This window comes from Mustela nivalis (genome assembly GCF_964662115.1).
Source record: "Mustela nivalis genome assembly, chromosome: 2".
In the NCBI taxonomy this organism is placed as follows: Eukaryota; Metazoa; Chordata; class Mammalia; order Carnivora; family Mustelidae; genus Mustela; species Mustela nivalis.
In genome coordinates this window covers 1,258,346-1,272,211 of record NC_139021.1, presented here as the reverse complement: position 1 = coordinate 1,272,211, position 13,866 = coordinate 1,258,346, and the positions used below count along the sequence as shown (strand labels likewise).

At 65.1% G+C, this 13,866-nt stretch overlaps 1 protein-coding gene across 2 annotated transcripts; it reads left to right on the top strand.

Annotated features, from left to right (window-relative positions):
• The first annotated feature begins 1,591 nt into the window (after positions 1-1,591).
• On the top strand, positions 1,592-6,660 carry GPIHBP1 (glycosylphosphatidylinositol anchored high density lipoprotein binding protein 1). 2 transcript variants are annotated; one of them, XM_082720601.1, is made up of 5 exons: positions 1,592-1,666; positions 4,692-4,795; positions 5,305-5,421; positions 6,038-6,154; positions 6,318-6,660. In XM_082720601.1, the coding sequence occupies exons 2-5, from the start codon at positions 4,744-4,746 to the stop codon at positions 6,512-6,514; spliced, it is 483 nt and encodes a 160-aa protein (XP_082576727.1). In that variant the 5' UTR covers positions 1,592-1,666; positions 4,692-4,743; the 3' UTR covers positions 6,515-6,660. The 2 variants fall into 2 exon arrangements, with proteins under 2 accessions (XP_082576727.1, XP_082576726.1); XM_082720600.1 differs by having other exon boundaries at positions 1,649-1,666; positions 6,279-6,660.
• Positions 6,661-13,866: the final 7,206 nt, after the last annotated feature.

The window sequence follows — 13,866 nt, the reverse complement described above, 5'->3', positions numbered from 1 at the left end:
AGGGAGCAGCAGAGATGGGCACCGTGAGACAAGCAGATAGTCACCTCCGTAGAACAGAAGAGAGGCTCTTTTTTTTTTTTTAAGATTTTATTTATTTATTTGACAGAGAGAGACACAGCGAGAGAGGGAACACAAGCAGGGGGAGTAGGAGAGGGAGAAGCAGGCTTCCCACCAAGCAGGGAGCCCAATGCGGGGCTCTATCCTGGGACCGGGGTTGTAGCCAAAAGCAGACGCTTAATGACTGAGCTGTGGGGTGTCGAAGGGAGGCTCTTTTGTAGAAGGGCAGGGGTGCGAGGAAGAGCGGTTGCAAACTGAGAGCTCATTGGAGTGAAGTGGGAGCTGGAAGTCTAGGGCTTCCCATGGCTGAGCACTGGTGTCTCTCACCAGCCGGGGAGGAGGACACTGGGCTTCCTACCTAGTCTGGTGGTAGTAGCAGCCTGCAAGGTGCGGCTCTCCCTGTCGGGCCTGCAGCGGAGGAGTGGTTGGGGTGAGAGCCGCCCCTGCTGGCCTCCAGACTCCAGTTCAGCGAGGCCCCTTTTACTCATGTCCCTGTGTCTGAAGATCTGCCACCATACCCGCCAGGCATCCCCGTGGGACCTCTCCAGGACGCGGGTCCCCTGCTCTGATGCTCGAGAGGCGCCCTGCTGACAGGAGGACATCCGGCCGGTGAAGCCTGGGGCGGGGCCCAGCCCATAACCCGGCGAGGGGGGCCCGCTCACCCTTGGGCTTCCCCGCTGCCATGCTGGACTGAGGGACCCTCCCCCAAGTGTGGACCCCCATGTCGAGCTCGGCCATCGGTGTCCTTCTGTCCAGACGCCCAGGGCTTACACACGCGCACGCGCACACGCACTCCTTCCCCTGCAGTGGGGTGGACAGTGCCGGAGGCAAACTTGAGTGGAAGTTGGTACTTCGGAGACCTGCGGAAAGCAGCGCGCATGCTCGCGGCCGCTTGGACCGCGTCTTCTTCCGATTCGGGACACAAAGAGACCCTTCGTTCCTTTACACGGCTGCGGGGCACCCCTGCAAGATTCCAATGCGACCCAGTAAATGACAGCACCGTGTGCCGGCCCTGCGTGGCTTTTCCCAAGGGAGCCCCAGTGTAAGGCACCGGCGCCCCAGACTCCTGGCGGGCCGACCAAGGAACCCCTCGGCAGGGGCACGGGGTGGGGAAGGGTCTCTGGGAGGCAGCGCCCCAGGCAGAGGGTGCGGCGGGGTCTGCGGGGTGCGGGGCCGGGCGGGAGCAGCGGCCTCCGGACGCTCTGACCTGCGCGTACACGTGGGAGCCCGAGTTAGTGGCAGTTTAATGAGACACGCGGGTGCAGAACTGCAGACGGAGAGGGACCGATGCGACACAGCCGCGCCGCCCGTGCCAGCAAGCCCCCTCCTGAGTGCGCGTCCGCGGGACGGGAAGGCAGGGACTTGAAGAGACACTCGGGGTCACCGCGGCCAGAGCGCCCGGTCCCTGCACCCGTCCACCCGCCAGCGGAGAAGCAGCGCAGAAGGGAACGCCATGGAGATGTGTCACGTGGAGGAACACATGGAGATGTGTCACACGCGTGTCACACGTGCGTGCGCCCCAAGGCTTGTGTGAAGTAAGCCAGTCACAAGAGGACACGCCGGTGTTTCACTTCTGCGAGGTCCCCAGTGCTGGGTTCAGAGACAGCAGGTGGGACGGCGGTGCCAGGGACTGGGGGAGGGGAGCTAGTGTTTCAGGGCAAGATGGAAAGTTCTGGAGGTGGATGGTGGGGAAGGCGGCACAACCAAGGCGCTGACCCTGCAGGGGGGGGGGGCTTGGAGGGGCCAGAGACCAGGGACCCTGGGTCACCCTCCACTGTGGGGCTTCCGCGGAAAGGGAGGCTGAGACTTTCCAGGGTTGATGTGGATGGAACCAACGGTGCCCAAGGACTAGGGAAAATGAAGGCCACAGGTGCCCGGGGGGGCGGGGGGAGGGGGGGAGGCAGGCTGACTGACCGAAAGCACGAGGCGCGCCTCAAGCCCGGAGGGACGAATGGATGAGCTCCTGAGACCCTGAGCTTCCTCACAGGCTCCTGGTGTGATGGGGGGTGCAGGGCACGTGCCCTCCAGCACCACTCGGAGCTCCCAGCGGCCAGCCCCGCCCCACTGTCTGCTAGTTTCTCAGTGCTGGGTTGCAGGGGAGAACGGGGCTTGTGTCCCCTGGCAAACCCCGGAACAGCCTGGGCAGGAGAGCAGCGTGGAGAGAGAGAATCCGGGGAGACTCCTCAGGGCCCCCTGCCCACTGGGGTGACAGGGTCCAGACTCTGCTGTAAGAGGGAAGCCCCTTCCTCCGCTCCCAGAGACTGAGTGTCGGCTGCAGAGAGGATGGGGGAGAGCCCGACCCGGGGGACGCATGCGAGGACCAGCGCAGCTACAGCCCACCTCTGTCCCCCCAAACCCCATCCCCCTAGGCCTGTGGGCTGCAGGTGGGGACAGACACCCTTCCTGTCCCCACAGACACCAGACCTTTGCCCCTCAGTCAGAGACACCACTCACCTTTCCCCAGGTCTGGATCTGATCCGACTGGGTGGCCGCAGAAGCCCACATGGGGAGGATGAGGGGGCATAGAATAGGGACTCCGGGCTCGGGCCAGAGCAGCACGGCTCCCCAGGGAAAGCAGCGCCCTGCCCCACCCCCACCACGTCCTCCTCGGCCAGAACAACAGCAAATCTGGATGGTTGGGATGTCCTGTCCACGGCTGGCATGAGGTCTGAGCCCACGTCTGCTCCTGCCAGGAAAAACAAGGTGACCCACTAGGTTCACCCACTAGGAGGGAGGCCACGGGAACTGCAGACCAGCCATGTCCACAGGGCCACCCACTGGAGCCAGCCGGGCCCAACCGGGCAGCACAGGCAAGATCGGATCCTTGCTGTGCAGGGGGTCTGCGGGCCGGGAGTGGGTGGCCCTGGGGCTGCCTCTGGACATGGGTATGGCCAAGGGGGAAGGGCTCCAAGCCCAGGGCGCAGGCCATGTAGCATGCAAGCTCTAACGTGGCACTCAGCTGCCCGTGGGGCCGCCAGCCCTGAGCCCGGCCCTGGGTCTAAGGGAACCAAGTGGCTGTGCTGGGGTCGTAGGAGGCGCCCCTGTCCTCGAAGCCTGGGGTCAGGAAGCCGCCACTAAGGCATGTGTTTGAACCAGAACATCTGAAAAGGCCTGGGTGGGCAGAGGGGTGGGTGCACCCTCCCCCAACCCAAGGGCTGGGGGTCCTGTGGATGCCAGGGGTCTGCCATCAGGGGGTTGGGGCAGGAGGCTGAGCTCCCTCAGCCTCGACAGGCCTCTAGCACACACGTTGGCCCCCAGCCCGGGGCTGGCTGGGCAGCGGCTTCTGCAGGGGCAGGCCTGGACGTCTCCCTCCCTGGACGGGGCAGAGGGCACAGCGAGCGCCCTCCATGGAGGGGAAGGGCAGCCAGCAGGGCTGAAGCTGGGCGGTGGCTCCCAGTCAGTAAGGCAGGGCTCTAACTCCACTGCTCCCCGGGGCTGCCCAGGAGCTGCGGTGTTGCAAGCACTGAAATGAACAGGAGGTTACCATCCTCGGAGGCTTCTCACAGGCAGCTCTGGCTGGGCCTGTGGGGGTGGGGGGCACAGCTGGCAGGGGGACCCCTGCTCCCTAATAGTTCTGCGCCCCCACCCAGGGCCCTCCTGGGAGCAGCTCTGGGCCTGCTGGCAAGTAGGGTCCAGGAATGAAGAGGGTGGGCCCAGGGCCGTGTGCACCCGGCAGATGGACCCTTGCTGGAACGTGACTTTGGCCCTGGTGTGGGGAAGTCCTGGGGACAGCCTCTCCCGGAAAATGAGGGGGCTCCGGGGGAGGCAAGGGCGCATGGCTCCCTAGGAATTGAGGCGGGACAACACCTCTTGCTGGCTGAGGCTTCAGAGAAGGGTCGTGGCAGCCAGCCCTGCAGGGACCGAGGCCAGGTGCTGTCCTCAGCACTGGCAGGCATTGGCTCCCGCTGGCCAAGACGTCCTATGAGGACCCTGAGGCCCAGAGGCCCAAGTGGAGCTGGTCCCAGATGCAGAGGGGGAAAAGGAGCCAGGCCCCAGGCCCAGCTGATCTCACCCCCGAGCCACCTCTCACCTCCTCTCCAGGTGGCCCCAGAGAATGTTCGAGGCACCTGCTGACAGTCAGGGAGGTGACTCCAGGCACCAAGGCACGCACATAGCTGGCAGGCGTGCGGCCCGGGCTCCAGGTCAAATCCAACTCCCTGCCCCTGTCCCCACTTTCCCACTGCCCCCCAGGAGGGGGAAGGGGCTCTCAGTGTCCCTTCAGGTCTGCGGCCCGCAGAGGAGGAGGGGTGCCCCCAGAGAAAGAGCGGGGGGCTGCCAAGGTTGCTAGAGGGTAGGAGGAACCCAGAAGGTAGGGCCCAGAGGCTCGGTCACAGGAGGCTTCCCCAGCCTTCCGCAAGCACTGCCCCCAGCGTGGGGCCAGGTTCGCCAGCTGCATCGCTCACGCCAGCAGGCCGGGCCAGCGCGGGGCTGCGCAGGTGGACAAGACGCCCCCCACCGTGACTTCCTGTCCCCCCAGGCCCCTGAAGTCGGGGGGGAAATTGCTGTCCCTGGCCTGACGCCTGGCACCGGGGCCGGGTGAGGCCCATTGTTTGAGGCTGGAGCCGGGGCGGGGGGGGCCAGGGCTCAGGGGCCTCCAGGAAGCCCCCGAATGCCCTCTGTCCCACTTCCCACAGACTGTGAGCCTGAGCAGGAGCCCTCGAGAGCAGACCGGCAGCCCCCGGCGGGATGAAGGCGCTCTCGGCTCTCCTGCTGGCCCTCCTGCTGTGCGGGCAGCCAGGTACGGGGCCAGGGGACACCCCTGCGGCGAGAAGGGTTGGCACGGTCTGGGCCCACAGGGACCCTCAGGACACCCAGCCTGAGGGCAGGACATGGCACGGGGAGCGCGGGGGTCAGGCTGGAGTCTGAGGCTAGAGGGATGTTGACGTGGGCTGTCCTGGGCTCCCAAGGTCCCCAAACCTGTCCCTCCCTAGCTCCAGACCCCACCTCTTTGAATTGCAAGCTTCAGGGTTACCTCTGCTGTCCCGGCCTCAGTGTCCTCTTCTGTCACACAAGCGGACCGTCCTGAGGGTTTACTGGGGCGGGAGGGGCAGTGGCTGCAGGGCCCCACGGCAGCGGCTGGTGCAGGGAAGCGAGCAGGGCCAGCAGCCGGGGGCCCGCAGCAAGGACGGAGTGGGAAGGAAGAGGGCGGAGGAGTGACGGAGGACAGATGGGGGGACCCCGCCCTGGACCTTGAGCATGTGCGCTCTGTGCCTGGGAGCGGGCTCACAGGCATCCTTGTGTGGCCAGGCACGGGGCGGGCGCAGGACGAGGAGGAGGACGACCAGGACATCGGGCAGGACGGCTACGACGATGAGGAGGAGGACGAGGAGGAGGCCAGTGTGGCTGCAGGCGGCGGGGACAGAGGTGACCGTCCACCCCTCCTGAGGGCGCAGGCACTCTCACTTCCTGGGGGCTCCGCTGACCGCCAGGCTTGGTGCAGGACTGGCAGGATGTGGGTCGACAAGCAAAGCCTTCCAGGGGGCAGGGGAAGGCACGGGAAGGGCCCTGACCCTCGGCAGCCCCTTGCCTCTCACCCTGGCTGAGACCCTCGACGGCCACCTAGAGTGGGGAGCCTGAATAGGAGGTCGCTAGGCAGAGAGGGACGCAGTGGAGTCCCTGCCTGGAGAGACCAGCGAGTGTGCAGGCCCTGGGCACGGAGTCCAGCTCAGCCAGACAGGACGGTTTGGGGCTGGTGGGGAGAGGTGGGACGGGGCAGCCCTGGCCAGCTCTGAGGCGGGGTGTGGGCAGGCTGGGCAGGGGCTTTGAGAGGCATCTGCTGGGAACAAAGCACTGGCCTGCAGGGAGAGACGCAGGGCTGCAGGGGGAGGAACTGGGCCTGCAGGGGGGACTCTGGGCCTGCAGGGGAGGCTTTGGCCTGCAGGGGGAGGGGCTGCGCCTGCAAGGGGGTTGGAACTGGGCTGCAGGGTGGGCTCTGGGCTGCAGGGGGAGGCCCTTGGCTTGAGCCCGCCTTGCCTCCCAGCGCTGCTGCAGTGCTACTCCTGCCAGTCCCTGCGCAAAGGGGAAGGCTGCGAGCAAGTTCAGATCTGTGCCCACAGCCACAGCTTCTGCAAAACCCTCATCTCCCACGGAAACACGGGTAAGCGGGCCCCAGGGTGGCCAGGGCGGGGGGAGCCCCAGCTTGCATGCAGAAAGGCGCACGCCCCTGCCCCAGCCTCTCCAGCCTGACGAAGACTTTCTCCGCCACCCCTCCCCACTCCCAGAGTCAGGACCTCTGACCACTTACTCCGTATGGTGTACAGACACGTGTCACCCCTTCACCAAGACACTGGAGGGGACCCTGATGACTGTGACCTGCTGCCGGTCTGCCCTCTGCAACCTCCTGCCCTGGCAGGACCCCCCGGGCAGCGGGGCCAGCAGCGCCCGGGGCCGCCGCACGGTGGTGGCCATCGCCCTGCTGCTCGGCCTCCTCTCCGGCCTCCAGGCCATGGGGTCCTGAACAGGTCGTCCCACCTGCACCCCAGCTCCCACTCTGGATGGCCAGCACTTTGTCCAGTGCCCGACCCACCTGCCCCTCCTCCCAGCCCCGGTTTGGCGAATAAACTCGGAGCATCGTACTGGTCCAGCCAGCACTGGCGCTCCCCAGCCCCGTCTGCATTTCCTCTTTCCTGTCTGTCTGGCGTCTCTGGCCTCCTCCTCTCCCCACTGCCTGTGCCAGCATGGGGACCCCAGGTCCAGGGCTCCGCTGCTCACATGGCGGGTCCACACGGCCTGGGTAGAGAACACACGCATCCTAGGCCGGGGGAGAAGGCCGTGCCCTCTCCCCACTGTCCCATCACAGAAACGCCTCCACCCATGACTGTGACCTGGGTCCTGAGAAGAGAAGTGGGCAGTGGGAGAGGCTAGGGAAGGGAACCCCAGGGTGCCCAGCTCCTGTCCTGGCCAGGCTTACCCCCTTGGCTGCTGGGGGCTCTCAGCCTTCCTGACTGGTGGCAACACAGAGTCCTGGGAGAGAAGGGAGGAGGCCTGGGTCCAGGCCTCAGTTTCCCCATCAGAGCAGCATGGAGCAAGGCTTAGAAGACCCCTCAATCCCCAGTAGCTCAACAGCCCCTGTGTAGAGAAGCCCAGAGTCCTACCCTGCCTGCCAAGTAACTCCGGCAGGCGGAGTAGCCTCCCATTTTCTGCTTCCTTCTTTTCCTTATTAAAGAAAACCTCAAGGCCTAGCTGGGGGGCAGATCCCTGGGGTAGAGGAGACAGGTCTTTCTTCTCCTTCCTCCTCCCTGCTGGCTCGAGTGATGCCTGGCGCTCAGCAGCCACTTTGCACCATGAGGCAGCACACTGAGGCCGGCAGGGCAGCATGGATCCAGGAAGGGCGCGGAGATCACTGGCGAACAGGAGCCTCAGCCCCACACTGCCTACCTCGGGACCCCGTCTCTGGGCGGGAAATGGCTGTGGGGTTAAAGAGAGTCATTTCTCCGTCATCGCCTCATCACACACTGTCACACACACGTGCTCCTGGGGGTGCACACACTGTCATGTTACGCCCACCGGTGTACGCACTCGTGGCCGCACACGCTCACCCACACAGCCCCTCCCAGGGCAGCAGATAAAAGCAGAGCTCGGGGGTCACTCCGTCTGGGTTAAAATGTTAGCTAAGCCCACGCCCCAGCTCCATGACCCGTATGAACGCCAGGCCGCACCTGCTCCGTGACCCAGACGAACCCCTGCTCCTGCCGCCCCCGCCCCAGCTGGGTTTCCCTGTCTGCTGCGTGGCAAGGGGGGGGCCTCCTGGAAGGACCAGCCTCAGGGAAGGCCGACAGCGCTATGGGGAAGAGCCCCAGGCCTGAGCCAGTGGTTGGGAGGGGCCGGAGGAGGACCGAGTCCAGTCTGACGCACCAGGGCCGGTCAGGAGGGGACGGTCACCATCAGAAGGAACTGCCGGAATCAGGAGGTGGCCCCGGGGGACGACTCCCTCTCATCCGGCGTGGGCAGCCCCTCCCCACACAGCGGGCCCGCGGCAGCGTCGCTCTCTCCATCCAGCTCCACCGCTGCCTCCGCCGCTCAGGACGGCCTGGCACGTGGCCACACGCGGCGGCTCACACCAGCTCCAACCGGTCACCTGTGGTCCTGAGGCTCGGGCTCCGACGGGAAGGGCGACGTTCCCTCCCGAGCCTGGGACCCTGCGTTTCCCGTCAGCCTGACGGGGTCAAGGGAGGCGCGGTTTCTGGGTGTGTCTGGGAGGGGCTTTCCAGAAGACATTAGCATTGGAGCGCCAAGATGGTCCCTGCCAATGTGGGGGCCTCACCCCGTCCCTGAGCCCCAGTGGAACAAAAAGGCAGAAAGGGCAAACTGGCCCTTCTGGAACTGGACGTCCGCCCTCTCCTGCCCTCAGACCTGGGCCTCCTGGTTCTCAGTTCTCAGACTCCAGCCACTCCCCCCAGGGGCCCCCCTAGGGCTCCAGCTTGCGGGGCCGTGGGGACCTCTCGGTCTCCACAGCCACGTGAGCCAGGCCCTGTGATGGCTCTCACAGACACGACCGGGCGTCCGCCGCGCCTCTGGAACTGTCCCCTCACCCCCGTCTGCCTCAAATCTGCCTCCTCCTCCCTCTTACCAGGGTCTTTGTGGTGACATGGGGCCACCACCCAATGGAGATTCAACCCCACCACATCACCCCTTCGCCACATGAGGCCACACACTCCGAGCCGCAGGGACCCGGACGTGGACGTCAGCCGGTCCTTATGGAGCAGCGCCCACCATCCGACCTCAAAGCCCCCAGCCTTGGACCCGAGGAGGGTGAAGCCCAGGTCCAGGGCCCAGCAGAAGGGCAAACTGGCCACAGGGGCCACAGCCCAGAAGTCAGGCGTAGCTCTCAGCCCCCGCATGGCCTCTAGCAATGCTCCCGCCGTCCAGACACCGTCAGACGCCCTCGCCTTTCCCACTCCTAGATTCAGGCTCCTAGAGAGCTGGGATTTTTAAGATTGAATCTGTGATGGGCAGGTGGGGGAGGGGGAGAAAGACAAACCACCGGACGGACAGCCTCCCCCACGCTGCCCCTGCGTGCATGGCCTCCCTGTGCCTGGAGGCTGCTGTCACCCTCGGCCTGAGGCGGCAGAGTCGCCTGGGCTCATGTGCCTCAAGGCAGGCCGTACCCCAAGTCACACATAGTCTTCCCTCCACCAGATACGCCAGTGCCCACAGCACTGTGCGTGGCGCCCCATGCCCCCGCTGGTCGTCGCGGATTCCAACTCATGGGACAAATTCTAACCCCACCTCCTTCCCCCGAGCTCTGACCAGCTGGGGACAAGGCACACAGAGACATGGGGCTCTAATGCTCCCCCAAGGAACATGCAGCTGAGTATGGGGGCCCCAGGCTGGGGGGTGAGGGTGGGGAGTGTGCCGGGGGCAGGCAGACCCTAGGGGCTGCAGGAGAGACAGCGGCAGAGCTGGAGGGCTGCTAGGACCGAAAGGTACTGTCGCACGGTCCTGGAGGCCAGAAGGCTAAGGTCAAGGTGTCAGCGGTATTGGTTGCTCCCGGGGCTCTCTCGTGGGTGTGTAGGCGGCCATCCTGCCCCCGCGTCCTCATGGGGTCATCCCTCAGTGCGTGTCTACGTCCTGGTCTCTTCTTGTAAGGGCATCGGTCAGTGGGGATCAGGGCCCCCAGTGACCTCCCCTACCCTCATGACCTCCACAAAGACCCATCTCCAAGCACGGTCACCCTCTGAACTCCTGAGAAGGACCCAGCATGTGGATTCTGGGGACACGACGCAGGCCATAACCAGGGGCTGAGACAGAGCTCTGTGCAGCAGGCAGAGTGGCGTCAGCCCAGGCTGAGCTTAGGGAGGTGTTTCCAGGATGGGAGAGATGGGGCTTGGTGACAGCCTGGCCCGGGGGGACCCGCAGACACATGGGGGTGCTGAAGCACGTGCCCAAAAAACCAAGAATTCAAGGGCCCCTGCCTGTGGCCCTTCTGAGTGCATCCGGTAGCTCCTGCTGGCTTCCTCAGTCCTCTGTCCGTCGGTCCGTCCGGGTGCTCAGTGACCTGTCAGGGCTATTTGTGACGCCTGTGTCCCCCATGCGTTTGCAGCAGCACCAGCCGGCTGGCCCAGGAGCACTGGGTTCTGCCCACAGACCTCTGTAAATGGAGACGGGCTTCTCCCTCCCTGTCCCACAGAACCGGCAGTTCCTGTGGGGATTCGGCTCGGGCCGGCCTCAGGAGGTTGTAGTGGGTGACAGCAGGCACTTGGCTGAGGTCCCTTCTTCTAGACTGAAAGCCCGGGCAGGAGGCTTCCAAGATCCAGGCTCGCCCACAGACAAGGAAGGACGTGTCCATCCCAGAGGTCACTAGCATAGGACAGGGAGAGCCCGCGGCTGGGAAAGCAGCCTCTGGGGCTTGGTCAGACTTCAGCGGTCCTCACCCCAGGGCACCTGCAGGTACACAAATGCCCAGAAGGTGCTTCTCAAGAGCCCTAATGCTGGTAGCTTCTGGAGCTGGTGGCCGTGTGGCTCCCTGGCCTTTGTCAGTGTGCGTGGGAGCTGCTGAGATGACAAGGAGCCCCCGGGCTGACCTGCTGGCCAGGCCTCAAGTCTGAATGGGCCACTTCCCAGCTGCGTGACCTTGGCCAGCCACGCGGCCTCTCTGTGCACGGTCCCCTGGCCCACAGAGCCAGAGGAGAGCAGAACCCGTCTCCTAGGATCCGTGTGGAGGCTGACTCAGGTGCTGGCCACCAGGCGCTGGTGCTCCTGTGCCAGGGGTGATGCTGGTGGTCTCCGCTCTGACCCCTGGAGCTGTTCTGGGGGGGAAGGGGAGTCCAGGCTCTGTCACCCTGTATCCCCTTCCCCGTACTGGGTCCGCCCACTCACCCCTTCCCTTCTGCTCCCCCACAACTGACCCCCGACATGGAGAGGACAAACAAGCCCACTGGGCTGAGGAACCCCTTCCCAAGCTCTCTCTCCACTCACACCTTGGAACCAGCCCCTGGGGCCACCTAAAAGCCCTGTGTGCCCCCCCCCAGTCCTGGCCCTGGGAGCAAGCTCAGCAAGAAGGCTCTGCTCCCTCTTCTGGGCCCTCAGGGCTGCCGGCCCGAACAAGGGATCCGGAGAGAGGGCGCACGCAGACAGTCCCTGGGCACACCAGCCCGGCAGCCTCCATCCTCCCCACAGCACCGGGCTCCTCCCCTCTCCTGCCCACCCAAGCCCCCCCCCACCCCCGGTTCAGCTGCCATTGTCCACTCACCGCCCCCCCACCCTGGGGTGGTCTCAGGACATCCTTTCTCCCAAAACAGGAAGCAGGTGGCCACGTGCATTTCCTGTTCTTGTTCTCTCTGCGAGAACCAAGGATGATGCATTGACCCAAAAGAGAGGCTCCTGACAATGGAGCTTGCTAAACACTGGCCCTCTGGTGACTGCTGGGTTTGCAGAAGCTGATGGACCCAGGGCCCCACCTGGAACCTTCCAGATGGAGAGGAGTCATGGGCTCCCACCCGTGCTGGTGAGGGGTCCCATGTGGTTTGGCCTCAGAGGAGGCTCCAGGCAGAGGTGTGTCCTGCCTGAGGGTGCACCAGGGAGGGCACCAGGCTCCGGGGCGGGGCTGCTGGAGGTGGAGGGATGGCTGGTGCCTGGCCACAGGGTCTCAGAGAATGGGGGGCAAGGGGCAGGAACGGAGAAACAGGGGAAAGCCTCTCCATGGCTCCCCCTCCCCCGACATCCTCGTTCCTCCCCGAAAGAGCTTGAGCTGAGCTGTGGGTGTGAAAGTGTCTGTGCGGGAACTCAGCTCTCGTCCCACTACAGAGGACAGAGGACAGAGGACGCCGGCCCGGGGCCCGATCCCAGGAGCCCTGACCTGGGAGCATCCGTCGACAAGCAAGCCTTGAAGGCCGTGGCCACAGGAACGCCTTCTGCGCCCCCGCAGCGTGCCGTCCACACGGTCACACAACCCTACAGTCGCCCAGAGAAGCCACGCCGGTGCCGCGCAGCCTCTGGGCCCAGGCGGACCTGACAGAGAACTGACGCTGGAGGGGAGCAGGGGCCTGACCTAGGGCTCGGGCTCCCCAGGCCTGCTGCCACCCGCGCGACCCCCAGTCGTTCACCTCCTACAGCCGGCCTGGAGGGCGCCTGCGTGGCACTGACGCTTGGTCTCAGCTCGGGTCTTGATCTCAGGTTGTGAGTTCAGGCCCCGGGGTGGGCTTCGTGCTGGGTGTGGAGCCTCGTTAAAAAGAAACATATATAGAGACATATGAGGCCCGTCAGCAGACGAACACGGGGAAGGAGCGTACTTCCCACCCGCCTGTCACTAACCGCAGGCTCGAGGGGCCAGGGGTGTGATGCATAATCGAGGATCCGCTCACGGGCAAGGAATTGGTGCTTCTAGGAATGGGAAACCTGACACCTGACGCTTAGGTCCTCACTCAGCACCAGGCATCTGAGGCCTCACTGAGCCCCTGCGAGCGCCCCCACTCCTGTGCTCTGGAGCAGTGGTTCTGGCCCCTGGCCGCCCAGAAGAGTCATCAAGGGGCACTTTTAAATCCTACCAATGTTAGGTGTCCACTCCCCCCCACCGCTCGCCACCGGGAAACCGAACATTGATTTGACTGGCCAGGCTGTGACCTTTGCTTTACCCCTGCAGCCCGGAGCCCCGCTCTGCTCGCCCTCCGGGCCTGCCTCTGCCTGATAAACACACAAATAAGGAGATATCAGAGTATGTCAGAGCCTGGAATGTGCTAGAAAAAAAATCACAGGGCCCGGCCCAGGAGTCCGAGGTAGTGGAAGAGACCAGCTGTGGCGTCACGGAGACCACTCCCTCCCTAAATGCAGGTGGCACCTGGGACTTGCTTCGAAACCACAGTATGGCAGAAGTGACAGGACGTCAGGCCTGAGGTTACAGTATACTGGTGACGTCACTCCCACAGTAAGGCTACACTCTATGAGACTCCATCTGTGCAGACCCGGGACAGAGGCTCTCTTGCTGGCCCTAAAGAAACAAACAGCTGCGCTGGGAACTGCCCGTGGAGGGGGCAACACCACAGGGAATGGCTGAGGGCCACTAGGACCCACGGCCAGCCTCTAGCCAGCGCCCAATGAGAAGCAGGCCCTCCCTGCCACAGCCCCCAGGAAAGGCGTCCTGACAGTAAGCAGGGGAGTGTGGAAGAGGCTCCTTCCCCAGGTGAGCCTCCGGCTGAGAACGCAGCCAGCTGGCACCCAGCTGCAGCCTGCAGCACCCGCACTGGACCTCAGCCAGCTGGCACCCAGCTGCAGCCTGCAGCACCCGCACTGGACGGCGGCTTGTCGGGGCACCAGGATACGCGCCCGCAGGAACCCTACTAGCAGACAAGTGCGGCTGTAAGCGGCTAAGTTTGTGGGAAGCAGGAAAGGGGCACAGAGGGCGGCCGGGTGGGCTCCACGGAGGCTGAGCTCCCAGGACAGCCCAGGCAGAGCGAGCACCAGCGCCCCGAACACCCGCTGTGCGCGAGGAGCACCGTCTGGGGCTGGAGAGGAGGGAGGGGGGCGCAGGGGCGAGGGAGGGGGCAAGAGCGGAGGGGGGTGGGGAACCGGGAAAGAAAGAGTGCGCAGGGGTGAAGGAAGGAGGACAGGCCGAAGGAGGGGATGTAGGGGCGAGGGCGCAGGGGGTAGGGAGAGGAGGATGCAGCGAGGGAGGGGGCGCAGCGGCGAGGGAGGGGAGGACGAGGCGAGGGAGGTCGGTGCGAGGAAGGCAGGGTCCTGGAGCCCGGGCAGAGGTGAGGGGCGGGCCGGGGCGGGGCATGGGTGGGGCCGGGGCGGGGCCTTGCGGAAATGGAAAAGCGGGGACGAGCCGGGCGGGGCCGCGCGCGGTACCACTGAGAGGCCCGGGGCCCCTCC